Raw genomic sequence first — 20363 nt, 5'->3', positions numbered from 1 at the left:
GAGAGTCCATTGATTGAAAGCAAGAGAGAGAGAGAGCTGTGTTAAACCTCTCTGAAAAAGCAAAGCAGAATTAATACATCAGTAAGAGTGCCCTATAGGCACTTCTGCCCATCAGACTAGCAGAAAGCTGGCAGAAAACATTTGATTATTGCTATAGGTTCAAACTCCCAGTCACGTAACTGTTAGAGGACTGAAGTTCAAGAGGGAATAGTGTTGTAATGCATTGTGTGTGTGTGCTTGTGAGTGGACATGTGAGTGTCTACCATTCTCGGATTTAGTGCTGACCCAAAAGGTCCAGCACTGCATTAAATAAAAGCAGGAGTGTTTTAGCAGGATAATCAATGAAATGAGACAGCTGCAAGAATAAAAGTCACATGCAGAGTAAGAAATCAAGGAAGTTAATAAAAGTCAGAAGGTCAAGGGTCTGCTTAAATTGAGTGAATGAAAATGTGTGTGTAAACTCGGTAAATTATAATAAAATTATATATAAACTGCACTGGGCATTTTCTGAAAATGAGAACTACCTCTCCTTTATCCCTTCTAAATAAACTGGCATAATAATTTCTATGAAATATTGCTATGAAATCTGCCTTTATATTACTGAAATTACAGTACTGATACATTTTCTATATCACAGTGGAAAACAAAACAAAAATAGGTGACTTTTTCACATTTCAGTGATCAATGATAGTGGTATTATAAACTAAAAAAAAAAAATTTAAAAAAATTGGAAGCTCAAAAAGCTGAAAGTAACTAAATATTAGGTTAAAAAAACGAAACAAAACAATAGAAAAGGACTGCAATAAGTTTAAATGTCTAAATGATCGAAAACTGAAATAAAGTGAAAAAGCTCACAAAAAAAGAAAAAAAAAAAAGCTTAATCAAAAATAAATGAAAAATGTTTGTCAAGCTCCAAAAGACCATAATGTTTACAAAAAATAAAATAAAAATTTAAATAGATGAATTAAAAAAAAAGTCAGACATGAGAGGTACACCATGTCTACAAACAAACAAGCAAACAAAGTGGGGAAGTCAAAAAAACAAAAAAAAACAAAAGTAATCAAAGATTACACATCGCTACGTCAAGCCACTAAATGACCTGGAAGACAAGATGAAAGTAGGAGGTGAGGCATGAGGGGCTGATTTGTTTGGTTTCACCATGCAATTTAATGCAGGAAAAAAAGCAGAAAGAAGCAAAAAAGCTTCATTATCTGTATTACTTAATGCTTTTTAACACAAAACATCCTCCTGAGGGGTGAAAACAAGTAGCGAATCACTGGCAATGCTGGCGAAAGACATGGAAATCACACCGGTTTTGAGTGCAGATGTTGGCGGCGTTGTTAAAGCATCTCACAAATGGTGTCCATTTAAAAGTCTGTCAGTGCGGCTGCATTTTGAACAGTTTGCATTAAGCTTCTTTAATGCTGCACACATAAATCCTTTGACACACACACACAATTTGAAATTGTGTGAGTGGCGGTACTTGTTCTCAAAAGAGCATTTATATGCCTGGATGTGCACACAAATCCCACCAGTGTGTGTTTGCATGTGTGCATTTGCTTGGATGTTTAAAGGCATATGAAGCCTTTATTCTAATGCCTCCCATGGCCTCTGTGGGAACAGGTCAATATTTAGTCGATGGGACTAGTGGAGCTGCAGTGGTCTCCTCTAAATGACCTACATGGCTTTATGGAGCAATCAATCCTGACAGGAGCCCTATGACACAAGCTCTTCTATTCGATCTCACTGCAAAAAAACAGCTGGAACATCTGAAGCACCTTCAGAACCTGGAGCAGTTCCTCTGGGGGTCAGATTGTCTTTAGATTACAGCGTCTCTTCAAGCTCTCTTCAAGAAATTCAGAAGAACCCTCAAGATGAGCCTGAAATCCCTAACGTCCAGCCGAGAGACGCATGAGGTCACACATCATAATAAAAGTGTTTCCTTCATATCCTCTCTTAAACTGGTCAATCTCCACACGGCACATAACACAGACCAGCAGGGGAGGGTGGAGAAATCAATACCCCTGATCTCTCTCCACAGGGGTACATGCACTGCTCTCTTCACGTCAGGAGCTCAGTAACAAACGATATTGGCTGGCGAGAAGTCACGTGACTTGTGTGAATGATATTCGTATCTATGGTTACGGCTCAAGCTGAGGTGATCAAGAGAAACAACGACCCGTGGTGTGACAGACAACATTAACGGAGGCAGTGTATAAATATTTAAATGATTTTTCGTTGGACCATTTTGGGATAATGATCGAGAGCATGAGAAGTCAGAGTGTGAATGGAGACATCTGATTGGATGAAGGGATGCCAACAGAAGTCTGAACGATTGAGTGAGCTTCTGAATGGACTCTAACAGCATGGTTGTTAAAATCAATGGCGGCAATAACTGCAATCCATCTCTTTCACAGCTACCCTTGCGCCCTGATCAATGTGTATTGAGCTACATCTGTAATATTGCTAATATCAGACATTATTTCCTTTCCAGAGATGACGGATCAGAAATATGTAGATGTGTATGTGTGGAGGTTTTAGGCCAAAAATAGGTTAAGGTCTTAGTTAGCAAAGGTCCACTGCACTACAAGGAAGTGAAAGTATAAATTACCATCCAATTATTTATTTATATATTGGAAAGAAATCAATACGTTCAGCAAGGACACATCAAAATGATTAACAGTGATATTAAAAAGGTTTTAGTTTAAAATATTTTTTGACGTATTTCTTGAGCACCAAATGATGTGACACTGAAGGCTGTCACAAGGCTATCTTTGCAGAATAAATTACATTATAAAATATAAAAATTGAAAAAAAACTTTTACTACATTTTTTGACCAAGCAAATGCAGTGATCACAAGTCGCTAATTTTAAAACGATTGAAAATCTTACCGACCCCAAACTATTGACTAAGTGATAAAAATAAGGGTCTGCTGTCACGTTGTGTCTATATATGAGCATTTATGGGGCAAGATAGCAGAATAACAGTTATGGGGAGTCGTCAAAAATCTGTCATGCTACACTAAACACATTTAGGAAGGGAAATGATTTGCAACTGAATCAAGACACATTATTCCCAAAAGCAGCGCATTCACATCACGTCAACACACATCAAATCACACATGCACAGATAGAAAGATATTTAAGGCCAATTCCTAGGTCAAGGTAGTCGAGTTACGTAAAAAGACAGACAATGGCAGCTCTCATGGCCTTCAGGATCTCAGAAAGAGCGATGAGTGCCATGTTGTAAAAGTCAGAAGACATTCAGACCACATAGCTTTACACTTAATTTCCCATAGAGCTGTGCATTAGAAAGTCATGAAGTGCTAAGAGGTGGATTTTTTTTCAAGCATGCCTATTCGCCGTGATAATGTAGACTATAAAATCAGCAAAACAAACAAAATGCAGCGAAGTGTAAAAACAAAAAGAATGTATCCTTAACATCAGGTTGACATTTCTCATTGAGTACAGCTGTTATTTGGCTTTTCCCGAGTGTGTCAGAGGGAGGGGTGATGCGAAGCGGCAGGCAATCATGGGAAGCACATCACCATTTATCTAGAGCCCACTTTCCCACCAACACTCAGAATGATGTGCCAACCAGTGTCACTCAAAAGGCCATTTTTGCCCGTCCTGCTCTGACAGTCGAATGAGAATGGGACAGAACAACAGAAAACAAGGAATAGGAGGAGGGCTGGGGGTTGAGAATCGCATGTCATTTTTCAGTGTCTTTTGTTAAGTTGGAGTCGAAGCCCTGAGGCATGGTGTGATACAATGAAAAGACCTGCCACAGTGACAAACACACCACAGAATAATGTATAAACTGGAAAGAGTGCACTAGATTTAAAATGAAATCAATTTGAAAAAAAAAGTCAGAAGGTTTGCACACGTTCAGACATATGAATGACAGACGTTCGAATAGGTTTCATATTTGCTGCTGATGTTACTTCGGTTTCACATCCACTTTCTATGAAAGTGGCACGGAGGACACACAAAATATAAAAAAGGAAAAAATGAAGCCACATGAAACCATCTTCCCAAGAGTAAAGGGTCTGACTCAAAACCAGACACTGGAGCACATATATCTTGTACAAAGCAATTGACCAAATTAATGAGCTGGAATATGCCAGTGAATTTCCATTTGTCTCAGAATGGCCTTTGGCCCCGTGATATATTCAGGGAATTTGCTCTCCATTTTTACAACTAATTTTTTGCATTTCCAAGAGCAAGTATATTGTCAAAAAGAGGAGATGGTGTAGAACCACAGCAATTGAAAGAAGAATATATCATAATAAATGAGTTTTACATCCAAAGTCACAATCTAAATAACCCAGCACAGGCTGGTCATTACTATTCAATCGGTATTGACTCTTAAAGGACAAAAAGCTCTTGAGAGACGTTGTGTAACATTTCAAATGCCAGTCTATTCAATACATAGGTATTGCAGAGCTGTGAATGGTGTCTGGAGTTAGAGACGGTGAAAGACAACTGACAGTTTCACAGTCTCATCTTTACATCAAATATGCATAGGATGCAGTGTACAAATGCAATTACAATATGACTGTCTCTTAGCCTGGGTGATCTTTATGAACACTTGACCCAAGTTCAGCTGAGGTCTTTGCTTGAATCAGAAATAAGGAAATGCCACATCATCTCCTTTAGGCTCAAAACACAATGTAATTAACACAAAACATGGCATTTGTACACAATTGAACAGAAAGTACTGAGGGCATATTAGAATACATTCGGAAATGGAAAATAAATAAATAAAATAAAATAAATGACACTGACAATTGCCACAAAGTCCCAAGGACAACCTGTCAGTCAATTACAAGTTCTGGCAGCAAAAAAAGAAAAAAGAAAAAAAAAAGTAAATTTCTGAAACTCTCCTTGATACGGTCTAAACGATTGACTTCTTGTCAAACCCAAGGCTGTGCACCCAAACAGCTTCATAATGAGAAAGAGGTAGCAGAAAGAGCGATGAAGGAGAAACGGATGACTTTTTCTCTTAAATCCCCTCTCTTTTTGCCCCCCTTAAGACTGCGGGACACACAGATGCTGCTAATCAGCCAGAAAGAGGCAGTCTGCCTGAACATAAGACACATTCTGACTCTCAAATTAGGGAAAGAGGAGCAGATAAAGTCAAAGAAGGGCAGGAGAGAGGAGAGAGACAGAGATCCAATATTAAGATACGATGAAGTGCCTGGAGGAGCTGAAGGAACGGGAGAGTCGGTTACACAGCATACGTTCCGTTATCCAGTAGAAGACAGGGCTTAACCGAGATCGAGTCAGAATTACACTTCTCAGAAACATGCATTGGCCGCACGGGAAAGGAAAGTTCAAATCAGATGGAGGATGAGAAGGTTAAAACGAGTGAGTAGGGGTCGAGTAAGGAGTCCGCTGCAAACTTAGGTCTGAGCAGACATCTGAAGCACGAAATGTTCTGGTGAAAAATCAGCCGTGAAGTGAAGGCCCCGTCAGCATTTATGCCAGCAGCTTTGAGAGTAGTGTGCTTATTGGTAAGCAGAAGCAGCGCTGAGTGGTTACTGTTATGTAACATTGCGCCAACGTTATTAAGGTTTATGCAATCGCGGGTCACTGATGTGTGCTGAAGACGTGAGCAACCTTTTGTTGTTCACTTCATACACATGCTGTTTTCACAGCTGCTTTCCTGACCAATCACAAAGCACAATAACCAAGAGGATTGAAATAAAAATGTACAGGCTATAGATAGAAGAGAATAACTATGTGAATTGAACTATAGCGGGTTTTTGCTTAGTCGGGCTACAGTCATCTTTGATCTGTTACGACTTAAGATACTGTCATATTTACAGTTGTTTAGAGAGTTTTCATGGGCATTATATGAATAGAAATGCACACAAATGGGAATTTCACTAGATGGTGAAAGATGTATGTAGATTTCACAATGGCTCAGTGGTTGATTCAATGGTTCAGTTGTTCATGTGAATTTGCCTCATACATGACAAGGTGTAACTGAATATATGAAGGAACTCATCAAGCATCATGTATACAACGCAAAGTATGTTTGTAGTATAATTAAGCTGGACAAAGCAAAGATATAACCACATTATCTTTTTAAGTCCAAATTTGCAAAAACAGTACTGGTATGATTCTAGTGTGACTATAGCGTTTGAATTTTTTTAAAAGGCTAATTAATGTTAGTCCAACTGATATCAAATTTTCAAAGTGTACAAAAATACTTTGTTTTTCTTTCTTTTTAATGTTAAGGATGGAAGTATTTTTCAATGTGTATTTATAAAAAGGCAACCAACGTCAGCAAGACGTCCTTGAATTCCTTTTAAAGGATGAATTTTAAGTATGTAGAACAAGATCACGCACTTGCAATGCATTGATCCAGCATTTACCTCTGGGTTTGTGGTCCTTGCAAACTTTCTAGCCTATATATAAAATTCAAAACACCTTTCAAATAACAAAAGACGAGTCTACATGATCTCAAACTACTAGATAGCATCTGAAGATGCTTTTAGACATGTAAGAAACTGATAATTACATGTCTCCCTGGTTTCTGACAACTACATAGACATATTATTCAAACCTTACAATAAAAGGCGGCGGCATGATGACTATCATAAACATTCAGCTCTCAGACGGGCCTGACAGGTAAAACGTGGGTGTTATTATTTTCTTTTTTCCAGTTTGTCTATGGCTATTTCTTAAATCTAAAATATTAGAGGATGTGGCTAACTTACAAATGGCTTACTTATAGCTCATATTATGGCTTGGATAGTAGTAAGTATTTTCACAAAAAAGTTGCAATCACCTGTACTCGCAGCATATTTAAAACTTGTTAAATCGATACCTCATAATTGCTCACTGTGGTATTATCTGCATCTTTATACCTGCCGCTGATAAGATAGTGAGGAAATATGCTCTACTTTCATGCTATTCTCTCTCAGATCCAAAAAGGGTCTTATATAAACCTTTCAGCTGGGGGGCATGGAGCTACTCTTGTGCAATGTATGAGAGAAAATAAGTGTGCGCGTGCAAGTGAGAGAGATACAAAGTGACGTAGGCCCTGTCGTCAGCAGCTCTGGGGATAAGGGGAGTTTACTCTTTTACTCCCTCACTTACACCCCCGCCACTCCTCTATGATGTTCTGTCTTTTTTAGCGGAATGCTGAAGAGGAGAGTGAACACACTGCCTGAAGACAAGGCTTTCACGAGAGAGAAAGATCCAAGTTGGGATGACCTGCATACGGCACTGCGGAATTCATCTGGGAAAAACGGAGATGAAGAAAATGCAAGACAAGCAGGAAGGTGCTAAAGCAAAATAAAGTGTATTAATAATAATAGTAACAATAAAAATGATTACTTTTTACCCAGGTGCCTTTTCTATATATATAAAAAAAAAAAAAAAAAAAAAAAAAAAACACTACTCTATGACAGTCAGCTGTTTCATTATGGGAACTTTCTAAATATATGGCAAACCTGTGCATAGGTTCCTAGTTTAAACGCATCTTAACTCACTTTATCCTACTAAAAATTTGAGACTAGAGATGACATTAACAACCTCAGCAGGAATTTCCTGTAGTAGGAATCTCTTCAGACAAACATGATGTTGTATGACAGCACACGTGTCTGAGTGTGTGGGGGCCAGGGGCTCATACGCTTCATCATATAATATTTAAAACCATGTTACTCTGTAACTGTCAAGATGAGTGAAGCCTACGTCCCTATATGATCGAAAAAGAGGAGTATTTATAAAAAAATAAATAAAAAAAAACAGCATGCCACTCAGGGCTGGTGCACGAAGGACACGGATCTGGCCCTCAGCGAGAGCATCTCAATTTTAAAACAAGCTCCTCTTAAAGCACTATATTATGCGGAAACCACACAAGAGCAGTGTAGAACTATTGGTCAACGTTACGAGTGACATTACTGCATTCCAACAAGACACACAGGCTGTCAATCGATAAAAAAAAAAAAAAAAACTATTTCACACATTTTTCTGTAATTTACTGAGACTAATCACATAAAATCTGCAATCAGAAATGTTTAGAGAAATAACACTAAGACGGTATATTTTAAATATTTGTTTAATGGCATCTTTTTACTCTGAATAATAAGAATAAAGGCAAGTATCACTGATTCTAATGGGGTACCAATTAAATCTAATTTTTAAAATCAATTTCTGGGCATAAAAAGTAAATTATTCTTTAATAAAAAGTAAATTCAACCATTTTTGCAATCATTTTTAACAGGCCTAAACTGTTACAGAACATTACAAAATATTATATATACACAGACACACACACAAAGGAATAATTTGGGAAGGACACTATATGAGAATGCTTGGCCTTTCCCCTGACATATTTGTAAAATTAGAACTCCATCTGTAGTCACAGGCAACTCAAATAAGATCTTTTTCTCCACGTTATTAATTTTGAAAAATTATTCATTCCTTTCCCACTGGTTAGCAAAGATCAGCCCACACATGGATTTTATATCTGCATGCCTGGTTAGCAAAAAATAAAAAATAACAAAACACAGGCATGTATAGTATATATGAAAAGGGGATTTTGAGAATAGGGTCTCTAAACAAATCTGCTTGCATTAAGCAGGGCTTCAAATGAAAAACAGAAGGGGCATCGGTCGTCTTTAACTCCCCCCACTATGCCATCAATCGCTCACTCTCTGCGTCCTCATTGTCAAAAGGTTTTGAGAACACTGCTCAACTCTAGCCAGAGCGAGGAGTGGCCGCTGTTTTATTGAGCTGGGCTTTGAATGTGTTCCCTGCATACAGCAGGCAGTCACCTCAGGGAAATCCCATACTGCACCGCAACACAAAACACATTTAAGAAAGGTCACAACCCTCAGTTTACGGGGATTTATTCTAGAGCTTTCCATCATATTCCCCAGGACCCCTTTTATAGCTTTCTCCACAACCCACCGGCCCCCCACTTTAGTGATGGTGCAGCTGCGTGTTCGAAACCGCATTGGATAGACATTAGCTAAACCGAACATTAGCATATTTCTGTACCAGTGCACACAAGATTAGACACACTTACCTTGAGTGACTGAAAAATGGACACTCTGGGTAAAAACGTAATTGACACTTCACATTCTAGGCAGCCAGACGTCTATACATCAGAAATTCGAATGTGGATCGCCACTAAGTGTGAAGGAAACTTTGACTGCGGGATATCAGCACAAAGATAGCATGGCAGAGTAAGTCTTTCTATAGAGTATCCATATTTTCCAACACTGTAAAAACTCACCTTGATTCGCCTTTTCTGAGTGGATATAATTTTCTATGCATTAGATTACCAGACTCTTATTACCTCTGCCTGTAGGCCTGTGCACCTTTCTCTCTCCCCTTCATGTCTAGAAAAGGCTGTGGGCATATTGTTCGTTTAAATCTAACAGACCTCAATCTTCCTGTAGCTCTACAGCTTAATGGTGCCATTGGAATATATTAGGCTCCATTATGTACCCCAATATAAAGCCCCTGTGAAATATTACACCAAAATCTCGTTCCTCAGAGCCTCTGAGCTTCTAACAGCAGTCATGGGTGATATCTAATGCTGCCAAGATGGCCTTTTGGTGACCTCGTATGAGCATTTTGTTTGGAAGATGAGGGACGAGAGTGAAATAGAACCGCAATCTGTAGGTATTGTGCATGATAAGGTGAAGATAATATTGGACAATTGGCATAATAGGTAAGATGAGCACAGAGCACAACTTGATCAGATGCCAGTGATTTAAAGGGAATTAAATGCAAAAGCAATAAACTTCTGTTACCAATAAATCTACAAATTTGTCTTATGCCCAATCAAGTCAGGAATGTACTGCGACTCAATTCTGTTTTTCCGTGGAAACATTTGGTGGAAACAATGTTTTCTGTGTTGAACACTGTTGTGAATTCTGCTCATTTAAACTTGTCACCAAGGTAACACTATCTAGCTGGCTAGCATAGATGAGGTTGTTAGAATGGGTTTAAAAATTATGAAATTGCATGCATTACCAGTAAAGGTATTGCACTGCTTACAATTATTTTTTCCAGCCGATGTGATTAAAAAACACTATGTAAGTGAATATTTAGTGTAATTAAAGATTGTTTAACAAATGTAACTATAACTTAACATATACAAAAAATAAAACAAACCTATTCATACATACATATGCAAACACATTCACACACATCATATGTTGTCCAGATAAATATTTTGCAATGAAATACAATATTTTACATCTTTTATGGTCAGCCAGGAGGAAAAAAAAAATCCAAGTCATTTTGCAGCAAGAACACCAATCTCAGCTGGGTGTTTCTAGAGTGAAAGTTTGACTGGGTGGGATTTATTTGCACGATAGCATTCAAATTGAGCGGAGATGGATGGGATTGCCTGATTGTGAGATAGCAGGGGGAAGAAAGAAGCCCTTGCTCCATCCTCTAGCTGTTTAGTCAGAGGTTTAAAGCCCTTCAGTAAAACATAGCTGTTTATTCACATAATCCCACACAGACTCAGAAAGAGGCTTTTACAGATGCTGGGTGGCATGACAGTTCAGTGGAAATGAGCAATGAGTTTTCTAGAATGCTAAGCAAGCCAGGGCAATCATAATGCGGCTAAGCCCAGTCCTGTTCAAGAATTATTTTAAATGATCTTTTAACATATTCCTGAAAAGGCTCAGTTCTGAACTTTGTCATACCGTTTGTACAACCAAACTATGGTGCAAATCAACATAATTACTCACACATTTGCAAGGCTGTTATGGTTCTATATCATATGCTCACTCTAAGTTGTTTACAACTTTAAAAATGAAAAGCACAGCCACCTAAGTGTGCCCACACTACAGTTTGCTACCGCAAACCCACTGAATTCAGGAGGGAAGGAAGTAGAAAAAAAAGTATGTGAAAAAAGTTAAGAAAATATTCATTTTTTTGTTACATTCAAAAGTAGCTAATATGTTATTCAATGAAAATTTGGTGCAATTGGACCCAGTGAGCTGGGTCCAATTGTACTTTCGGAAATTCAATTTGCTGTATTCCTGCTTAATTTCGAGTCCAGTCTTCAAAAGCGCATTTTATTCATTCCCATCCATCAATCGTTCAGTCTAGTGTGCAAGTGCCCTTAAATGTTCTTTATCTACGCCGCATATTGTTTTTTTCAGGAAAAACAGTTTGGCACTCAATAATGACATCGTTTTACCCTTGAGTGAATGCTTCATTTCAGTGTGTACATTACGTTAAAAAGGGCCATTTAATATGCAGTTAAATAAGGACTCCGGGTTCTCATCCTCCTCTGCTAATGAATACTCTATATCAAGCCTCAAGATCCACCAGAGAACAGAAAATTGAACTCAGCTCCCTATATCTCATTAAAAGTAAGTCAGTCAGTCATTTTGGCATGTGGCACCTTCCACATACCCACAGAAATGTGTCAGCTGTCAGTTAAGATAAGTATGGAGCTAAACGAGATGCTATTCTGAAACTCAAACAATGAAAGTGATCGCTCATAGTGCGTGCTGGAACAACGTTGTTATTAGTGACAGATTAAATTTCCCAAGAAAATTGCTAGGGGAAAAGTGAACAATAACAGAGTGTCTGGCCAATTGCTACTTGTAAGACATTACTGCTGCTACTGGATTAGGTCAGTGAGTTGAACTTGAGAACTGGATCAAAGATTCATGAACAAAACATTCAAACTGGTTTTGTAAAAAGAATAAATGAAACATTAAAAAATGTCACTCAAAACAATAATCGTTCACAAATTTATGTGCACTGCTGTTGCATGTTTTCCAGAAGATCAGTAGCGCACAAGTCATATATTTTTTAACTTTTTTTTTCATGTGATTTCATGATCAGCACAGTCTTCAAATTTATCCTTTTGTACTCTTCGGAATAAAGTTACATAGGTTTGGAACAACAATGTGAGTAAAAGACTAGACTTTTGCTTTTTTGTGTGAACTATCCCTTTAAAATAACTGCATAAGCTTTTAATTTGGTATAGAACATTCTAATAGACAGAGGTTTAATGAAGGTCATTAGTTTGCAAACAATAGCATTACAAGAGTGCTGGAGCAGGAGGCAGAAGGGATGACACTCTCTCCATCCCTTCGGAGTGGATTGTCTTAAGCTCAGCCAATCCATCACAGGGAAAAACAACCAAGACAAATATCATTAACCATCCACTGGCCCTCAAATATTATATTACAGACAGTTAAAACAGAGTGGGGGATTGTGGAAAGGAAATAGAGGCCTGGAGTAGAGAACAGAAAATTAGAACAGATATGAAATGATGATGAGAGAGGATGAAACAGAGGGAAAGACGAGATAACACAGTGAAATGATACATAAACCTCTAAATCTTGTTGCATGTGTTTACTAACAGCTGTTCACAGCTGGACAATATGATGTGAATGATAGCGGACAGAGAGCCCAGGTTACTGTGGCGGCTATAATCTCTTTTAGAATTAATTCCTGGAAATTGAAATGATATTGAAAGTAAGTGTCTGGTCACCCCTCCTCACTCAAGGACACAAGTGTTAGCCGAAACGATAGCATTTCCACCTGCTTTAGGTTGATTGATTCAGAGCATGAGAGAAATAATGAAAAAATGTTAAGGTTTGGTCAACAAGGGTGGACAGAGCATGTGCTTCAGAGTGTCCACTTCCTATGGAGATATCTATACAAATCTACAAACAAATCAGGTGCAAAATTATTGGGTGCTTAAACTGCATATATATATGTATGTTACATTCAAGTGTGTCTCCAGGGCACTGCCTGATTTATGGAAATCAACCAATGTTAATAAATTATATGTAAGAAGTTTGCCACCTTTTCCTAACTTCTATACATATGTTCTGAAAGACTACTGTACAGTAAGCGCAAATATTGCTGGGTTGGTATTGGTCCTCTCCAGTGAATTGGACGATGGAAGCAGGCTGACCTACATGCAGCAGACCCTATATCCCAGATAGACTGGCAAACCCTGAGGCGGCCATCCTGCCCTTGCTTGCCCACTTACTGACAAGATCCAACCTTCAAACTGGGTCGCTGGTGCCGATACGGAGCAGACCTCTCCCTGCATCCTTCAGCCTGAGGCAGGTTGAGCTGGCAAGCTGGGCCCTCTCCGCCAGCATAAGATCATTTCTGAAGGCCTGGGGATTGAAGGGATGAGGGTTGGGTGTCCCCACTACACGCATGGTGTTCTGGGTCAGCGTCACAGCGAGAGAGTGGAATGGCCCAAATGATGGTGGAGGCCTGCCAATGGCCACCCGCAGTCACACACTCAGAGGTTTGTAGTCCATGGACACAAAAAATATACATTACACACTCAAGCACACATAGGTCATAATTCACTAGAGGGTTAGCCCATGGGTCTTATGTATATGCGCATTTAAATAAAGTCACCAGACAATTGACGCTTTATGCAACCGGGTCACAAATCCCTAAATGTGTCCTATTTCGCTACCACAAGCTATGGGTGTCATTCACAAAGACATTCACAATCTCACACTCACTGTCACACATACACAGTGGTGTGTCAAAATGCCAGCCATTGGCTGCCCAGGGTGCTGTGCTGTTTAGCACTGCTGTTCAATTCTATTACATCTGCTGTTACAAGCGTGAGATGCAAGCACCTCTTAAAAGTACCTTTCACCTGCTGGCTAACACTGGGCGAATGCCAACACGCCCAAGGTTTGAGAGAGAGATTACAGGGCCATGCTTTAAAAGAGCACTGCTAAGCAGCTCTGTTTGTACAGGAAATGGTGAGCCCTATTCTCTTCGAGCAGGGACCATCTTAGCTCCCACTGCATGACAGGGGAGATATTTTAATCTTGGAAGGGAGGATAAAAGAGAGACAGAGAGAGAGAAAAGTGAGAAAGTGTCCTCACACCACAGGCCCAGCTTTGCACAGTGCAGAGACTCCCTCTACAGCATCCAGAGGAGGCTTAATCCATCTGAAGAGAGCAATAGCCTTTGGCAGCACCTCCCATGATTCCCCGTGGACTAAGCACCCCGGTCAAACAGTATAGGCACGCGCTCACACGAGGTTCAGTCAACAGAGAAGTCTCACTGACCAAGTGTTGGGTCAGACCACACAAATCACTCCACCTCACCACGTCAACTCGAGGGGAGGGGGTCCCAGCTGGGAATGTGGAGGACAAAGTAAAATCATTCATCAATCAGACGGTGCTTATCTGAGAAACGGAAGCAACCGTGTGCAAATCGCAGCAGTTCAATTGCAGGCTGCAGACAACTAAACAGATCTACAAAATACCAGAACCTTGAAGACGGAGAGAGGAGGGTATGAAAGAGAGAGAGAGAGAGAGAGAGAGAGAGAGAGAGCGCATGAGTGGGAGAGAGAGAGAGAGAGAGAGAGAGAGAGAGAGAGAGAGAGAGAGAGAGAGAGAGAGAGAGAGAGAGGGGGCGGACACGGATGAGCTAACGTACTAAAACCAATGCATCAAACCAATGCACTGCTTGGAGTGTGATGCGTCAGCAGTACATTCACGTTTTCGTTGAAGGACAAAAAGAAGAGCAGACATGTAAGCCTGCATCCCGGGTGCCTGCTACTGCACCACAGAACATAGCAAAAAACACAGCGGCGGGAAGGTGGACTAACCCGGGGCCAGAGAGGTTAAAAATAAAAAGGACCAAAAGGAGGAAGCAAGGGAAGATGTTGCCATTGGGAGCCACTTTTCCCTAGTCTCAGCGCTCGTCCACCAGCTCGAGCCGGACAGCTGTGCCGCTGACAAAGCTGAGAGCTTCAACTCTGCACTGAGCTCAGGGCACTGCAGCGCTATACGGATACTTCTCTGATCGACACAACGTCACAGAGAGGGGGAAAGAAACACTCTTTTTTCTCTCATTCCAGGGAGAGAGAGTGCGCTCGAAAGCAGGAGAGAGTGCGCTCAAAAGCAGGAGAGAGCGAAGGAGAACGAGGCAGAGAGAGAGAGCGATCTCTCTACAGCGAATGAGCCTTCTTACAGAGCTGGTACCCCCTTTACACCTTCCCAGGACTCTCGTCGTCAACTTCTTACAGAAAAATTTAAGGATTATTGGGAAGCGTGTAGAAAGAACCCTGCAGCCTTCGCCGCGTGCAAGCGCGAGCGCACGGAGATTGAACGCGGAGCTACTTAAGAAAAGAAATGCGCTAATGACCGCAGTGTCACAGTCTTTTCAGCTGGACAAGGTGCTGAAAAATCGAGCGGACAAAACGTACTGAGAGGGAGGGAGACGGACAAAGTAAAGTGAGTGGAAACACCAGAGGGACACTTTTATTATTCTCTAAACAAAAGCATAGAAGAACATTTGAAGAGACTGGATTTCTCATTCCTCTCTCTTTTCCCCCTCTAACTACCCCTCCCTTTTTTTTCCTCCCCCTACTCTGGTTTAGCATGTGTGAGCAGTCCTCTATGGAGACATGGGCATTTAGTAGCAGCATCAAGCGGAGGTATCCAAGGACAAGCATCTGTGGATAGTGTGAGAGCGAGCGCTTCTATAGGAGCCAAACTGGATTGGCACTTTTGCCTAAAGCTCTGAGGCCCTGCAGAGCTGCTACACGTCTCATCGGATGCTCCTCTGTGGATTTATTAGGGGCCATTTTGGCATTCATCTCTTGTTTTCTGACAAATGAAAAAAAGAAAAGGCGTTGTTTATCCTGGGAATATAGGAATTTGAGGGAAAATATCTATTTTGTGATTGCAAAAATTGGACGTGTAAAACCTTTGAGGTAGGTGTTGAGCCTTTCCAACCCTTTTTATACATAAAATATATTCCCTTGTTTTATTTGATTCATTATTCCTTGGGTTTTCACTTCTCCCTTTTGACTCAAGTACTTGTCACTGAACGTTTAGCCTCCAGTTCAGTAAATGGAAAAACAATCTAGAGTGTTGTTTAACCCAGGGTAGGGCTTCAGTAGTCAGAGGTGAACCCCTCCCCTTCCCCCCGCTTACTACCCCCCTCTCCCCAACCCCCATCATCACCCCACAACCCCCCCTCCCCCCCAGACGATGCTGAATTATGAATGTGCCACATCATGAGTCTCCTGGGGCGGGTAGCTGTGCGTCGAGCCAGGAAAGCCGCCCTGCTCTGTGTCCTGTTCCTCATGGTTCAAGCGTGCGTGGAAGTGGTGGCCGCAGCAGGGCCCCAGGGCTGCCCGACTGATTGCTCCTGCAACAACCAACTAAGCAAGGTGGTGTGCACCAGGCGTGGGCTCACTCGCGTGCCACCAGGTATACCCAGCAACACCCGGCACCTAAACCTGATGGAGAACGCCATTGAGGCTGTGCAGTCCGACTCTTTCCGCAACCTCCATCACCTGGAGGTACTGCAGTTGGGCCGCAACGCCATTAGACAGATTGAAGTGGGTGCCTTCAGTGGACTGACCAATCTCAACACACTGGAACTATTTGATAACAGGTTGACAGTGGTGCCAAGTGGGGCATTTGAGTATCTGTCCAAGCTGCGGGAGCTGTGGCTGAGAAATAACCCCATTGAAAGCATCCCTTCGTATGCATTTAACCGAGTGCCATCCCTAATGAGATTGGATCTGGGTGAACTGAGGAAACTGGAGTACATCTCAGATGGGGCCTTTGAAGGTCTAATCAACCTCAAGTACCTCAACCTGGGGATGTGCAACATTCGAGGGGAGATGCCCAACCTGACGCCTCTGATTGGGCTGGAGGAGCTGGAAATCTCAGAGAACCTCTTTCCTGAGATTAAACCAGGTTCATTCAGAGGACTATCTTCACTCAAAAAATTATGGATCATGAACTCTCAAATAGGGCTAATTGAGCGAAATGCATTTGATGACCTGGCCTCTTTGGTGGAGTTGAATTTGGCCCACAACAATCTAAGCTCACTGCCCCATGACCTCTTTACACCACTGAAATTCCTGGTGGAACTTCACCTCCACCACAACCCCTGGAACTGCGGCTGTGACTCACTCTGGCTAGCACGCTGGCTACGCGAGTACATACCCACCAACTCAACATGCTGTGGGCGTTGTCACTCCCCTGCACACATGAGAGGCCGCCAGTTGGTTGAGCTGGACCGGGGTGACACTGGGGCAATGCAATGCTCCGCCCCTTTTATCGCAGATGCCCCAAGAGACCTGAATATTTCTGCTGAACGTGTGGCAGAACTGCGATGTCGAACAGCGGCCATGTCTGCTGTGCGATGGCTCCTACCAAATGGGACGGTTCTAACTCATGCATCAAGCCACCCACGGATAACCGTGCTGAATGATGGGACTTTGAACTTTTCGAATGTGCTAGCAGGTGACACGGGCATGTATACTTGCATGGTGTCCAACGCGGCCGGAAATTCCAACGCTTCGGCTTATCTAAACGTAAGTGCGGCTGAGCTCAATACGTCCAACCTTAGCTACTTCACCACAGTCACAGTGGAGGTGCTGAGTCCCAGATCTGAAATGTCCAAGCCCAAAACCACCACGACTACAGCAGGTGCCAGCACCACTACCACGGCCTCGCCATCCGTCTTTCAGCCAGTTTTCATCTCTACGCCGACAGTACTGCTCCAGAGCACTGACACTCCATCAAGTCGCCCATCTGTTGTACCTGGCTCAAAAGCGACGACAGGAAAGCCGCCCAACCCAGCCAGTACCAGTCTGGATGAGGTGATGAAGACAACAAAGATTATTATCGGTTGTTTCGTGGCAGTAACCTTGCTAGCAGCAATCATGCTAATTGTATTTTATAAACTACGAAAGCGGCATCAGCAGAGGAGCACTGTGGCTGCAGCCAGAACTCTGGAGATTATTCCGGAAGAATTGCCACCACCGGCATCTGCTGCCAATATAGCAGGGGAGGGGGCACTGACTCTACCAGAGATAAGGGATCATAACAGTATTTACAAACTGGACTACAACACCTACAAGTCTGACTACGGCTACAAACCAAAACTAGAATATGGTACCCATAAACCCAAGGACGATTTTGGCATCCACAAACATAAGTCAGACTACAACACCTACAAAGCTAAAACAGACTATATGTACCAACCTACTTTGGAATACAGCTCTCACAAAGTGATGGACTATTCACACAAGTCATTGCCGGATTATCACATACACAAAAAAGCTGAGCAGAGCCCCTACAAACATGGATTTAGTACTCACAAACCTGACTACAAATCTCATACTCCTAAACCAGACTTCAGCCCATTCAAACCAGAGTATGGTGTTCCAAAATCCAAAACGGACTACAGTATGCCCAAGCTCAAATCCGATTACAGCCCCTTCAAGACAGACAGCAGCCTTTTCAAACCTGACTATAGTGCTTTCAAGGCAGAGTACAGCCCCCTCAAAGTAGAATATGTGAGTTGTGACTTCAGCCCTCACAAGTCCAAAATGGATTACAGTCCTCACAATGTGGACAACAGCCCGCATAAGATTGACTACAGGACCCTGAAGCCCAAATTCAACACTTACAAGCCACCGGGCCATGGTGCCAAATGGACAGAAAGCAACAGCATTGGAAATTCTTTGCCTCGAACCTTGACCAGAGCTCTCACAGCTACTCCTGAGGCCCTTGTTCTAAAAACTCACACCAAGGAGAAAGTACAAGAGACTCAGATATAGTCTGGCCCACAACAAATCAAAACCTCAGTCAAAATGACCCTTTCTCCCCCTATAGGTCCACCCTCACCTGAGCATAAAAACATGTAATAGAATGCACAAAAGAGGAGAAAAAAAAGACAGGAACTACTTTTTTGTAGAGTGCAATTCTTAAAGACTTCTTGTTGTACAATGCTTATAAATAAATATATATGGAAAACTGAAACTACCATGGGCTGGTCATAGAAATGCAGATTATATAAAAAAATAAAAATAAATTGAAACTATTTTTTAACTTATAACTCCTATTTAAAAGATGAGTTGTTTTAAGATGCCGTACTGAATTTAAGATATGAGGGTAGTCTTATTTAAAGGGCCATTCTGTGTGATTTCTAAACAACGCTACAGAGAATGCAGTGAAAAATATAAAAAAGAAAAAAAAAACATTTATACTGAGAAGTCTTTCTTTGAAAAAACAGAACAGTAAAAGGTTTATCTTGTAAAAGCACCATGAATTTGTACTGTGCCAAATGTTACAAATGCAATAAAAGGATTTTTGGAAGAAAAGAAAAAAGAAGAACCATTTAGATTTTTTTTCTCTCTTGATGTACTGTTGCGATCAGCCAAATGCTTTAGACACTGCAGTAGGGCTCACTGCAGTTCTGATTTAACCCTCAGAGTGCTGGGTGCCGCTTAAGTCTAAAAGGCTGGGCAGAGGCTGCATTTCTCCCGTTTTCTTTTTACTTTGTATGCTCTTCAGTGCTGCAGTGGCTTAACTGAGCTTTTATAATTTATTGGTGAATTGCTATTTTACATCACAAGAGAAGGCTTGTTAAAAAATTACATATTTCACTGCATTATTTCCAAAGTTCTGCTATTAGTGTCAGGTAAACATGACAGTGAAGTTGTGGCACGTTGTTGTTTGGACAATTGCTGCCTGCAGAAGGTTTCAAAATACATTAAAAAGACATAGGTCTGCACAAAAAAGCTGGCCTGCCCTTGCTTTTAGCACTTTAGAATGGTCTGGTTAAAAAGAAGTGGTTTGTTTGCAATTTGAAAAACATTCGCAGTGAAGCATCCAATTCGAACCCAATGCTTTTACAAGAACTGAGCGATGTGTGTAGATGAAACATGACGCACATCCAAATTTTGAGATGTCTTGATAAAACTAAATTCTGGATTTTTCTTTTGTTTCACCAGCAATTTCCTCTGCTCATTGCAAGCCAATGCATTAGACATTGACATCACATGGACAGGAAGTGAGTTGTCATAAATCAAGCAGATTCGGTACGCTCATAAGAGGTGCTTCACGACATATCGCACAAGCTCATAAGCATTGACTGCGACGTGTACATTATTTTGCTCCTCTCACTCATTCAGCAAGGATTGTTTAAGTGTCAGCAAGTGCTTTTTACCTTGGCTAATTGAAATGCAAGAATAAGAAATAATGAACGATAGAAAAAAATGAGGTCATAAATTGATGGCATATTAAAGGGTAATAAAATATAATACATGTTTGCATTGCAGGGCATATTGGCTGAGTAGGAGATTAAAGCTGATTACATGATAATTGATCCAGCTCACACAGATAAACACCCTTCACATAAAGTTGGGACATCTGGCCACAGTGAGACCCAGTACCCACTCTGTACGCCTAGACAAACATGCAAGCACGCACACACAAAACAAAAATGAATCTGGCTTTAGGCTGTGCAGCGCCCCAGTTAAGACCAGTCTCACACTGTTTGTATCGGCTCTTTAAAAAAAGAAAGCCAATGGGAGCAGTATTTCTATATACAGT

General features: G+C 41.2%; 2 protein-coding genes across 2 annotated transcripts in view; one reads left to right on the top strand and one right to left on the bottom strand.

Moving 5' to 3' along the window:
• Positions 1–20363, bottom strand: part of LOC306861428 (staphylococcal nuclease domain-containing protein 1-like) — a 195763-nt gene that overhangs the window by 80711 nt on the left and 94689 nt on the right. The gene's annotated exons all lie outside the window — the stretch shown is intronic.
• On the top strand, positions 14457–18981 carry lrrc4.1 (leucine rich repeat containing 4.1). Its single transcript, XM_079403619.1, has 2 exons — positions 14457–15233; positions 15380–18981. The coding sequence occupies exon 2, from the start codon at positions 16010–16012 to the stop codon at positions 18584–18586; it is 2577 nt and encodes an 858-aa protein (XP_079259745.1). The 5' UTR covers positions 14457–15233; positions 15380–16009; the 3' UTR covers positions 18587–18981.

This window comes from Barbus barbus (genome assembly GCF_936440315.1).
Source record: "Barbus barbus genome assembly, chromosome: 42".
NCBI lineage: Eukaryota > Metazoa > Chordata > Actinopteri > Cypriniformes > Cyprinidae > Barbus > Barbus barbus.
This window is presented reverse-complemented; position numbering and strand designations above follow the sequence as displayed.

Excerpts from the sequence above, each read along its gene's own strand:
- lrrc4.1 (XM_079403619.1), top strand. The coding sequence starts at position 16,010 with ATGTGCCACATCATGAGTCTCCTGGGGCGGGTAGCTGTGCGTCGAGCC.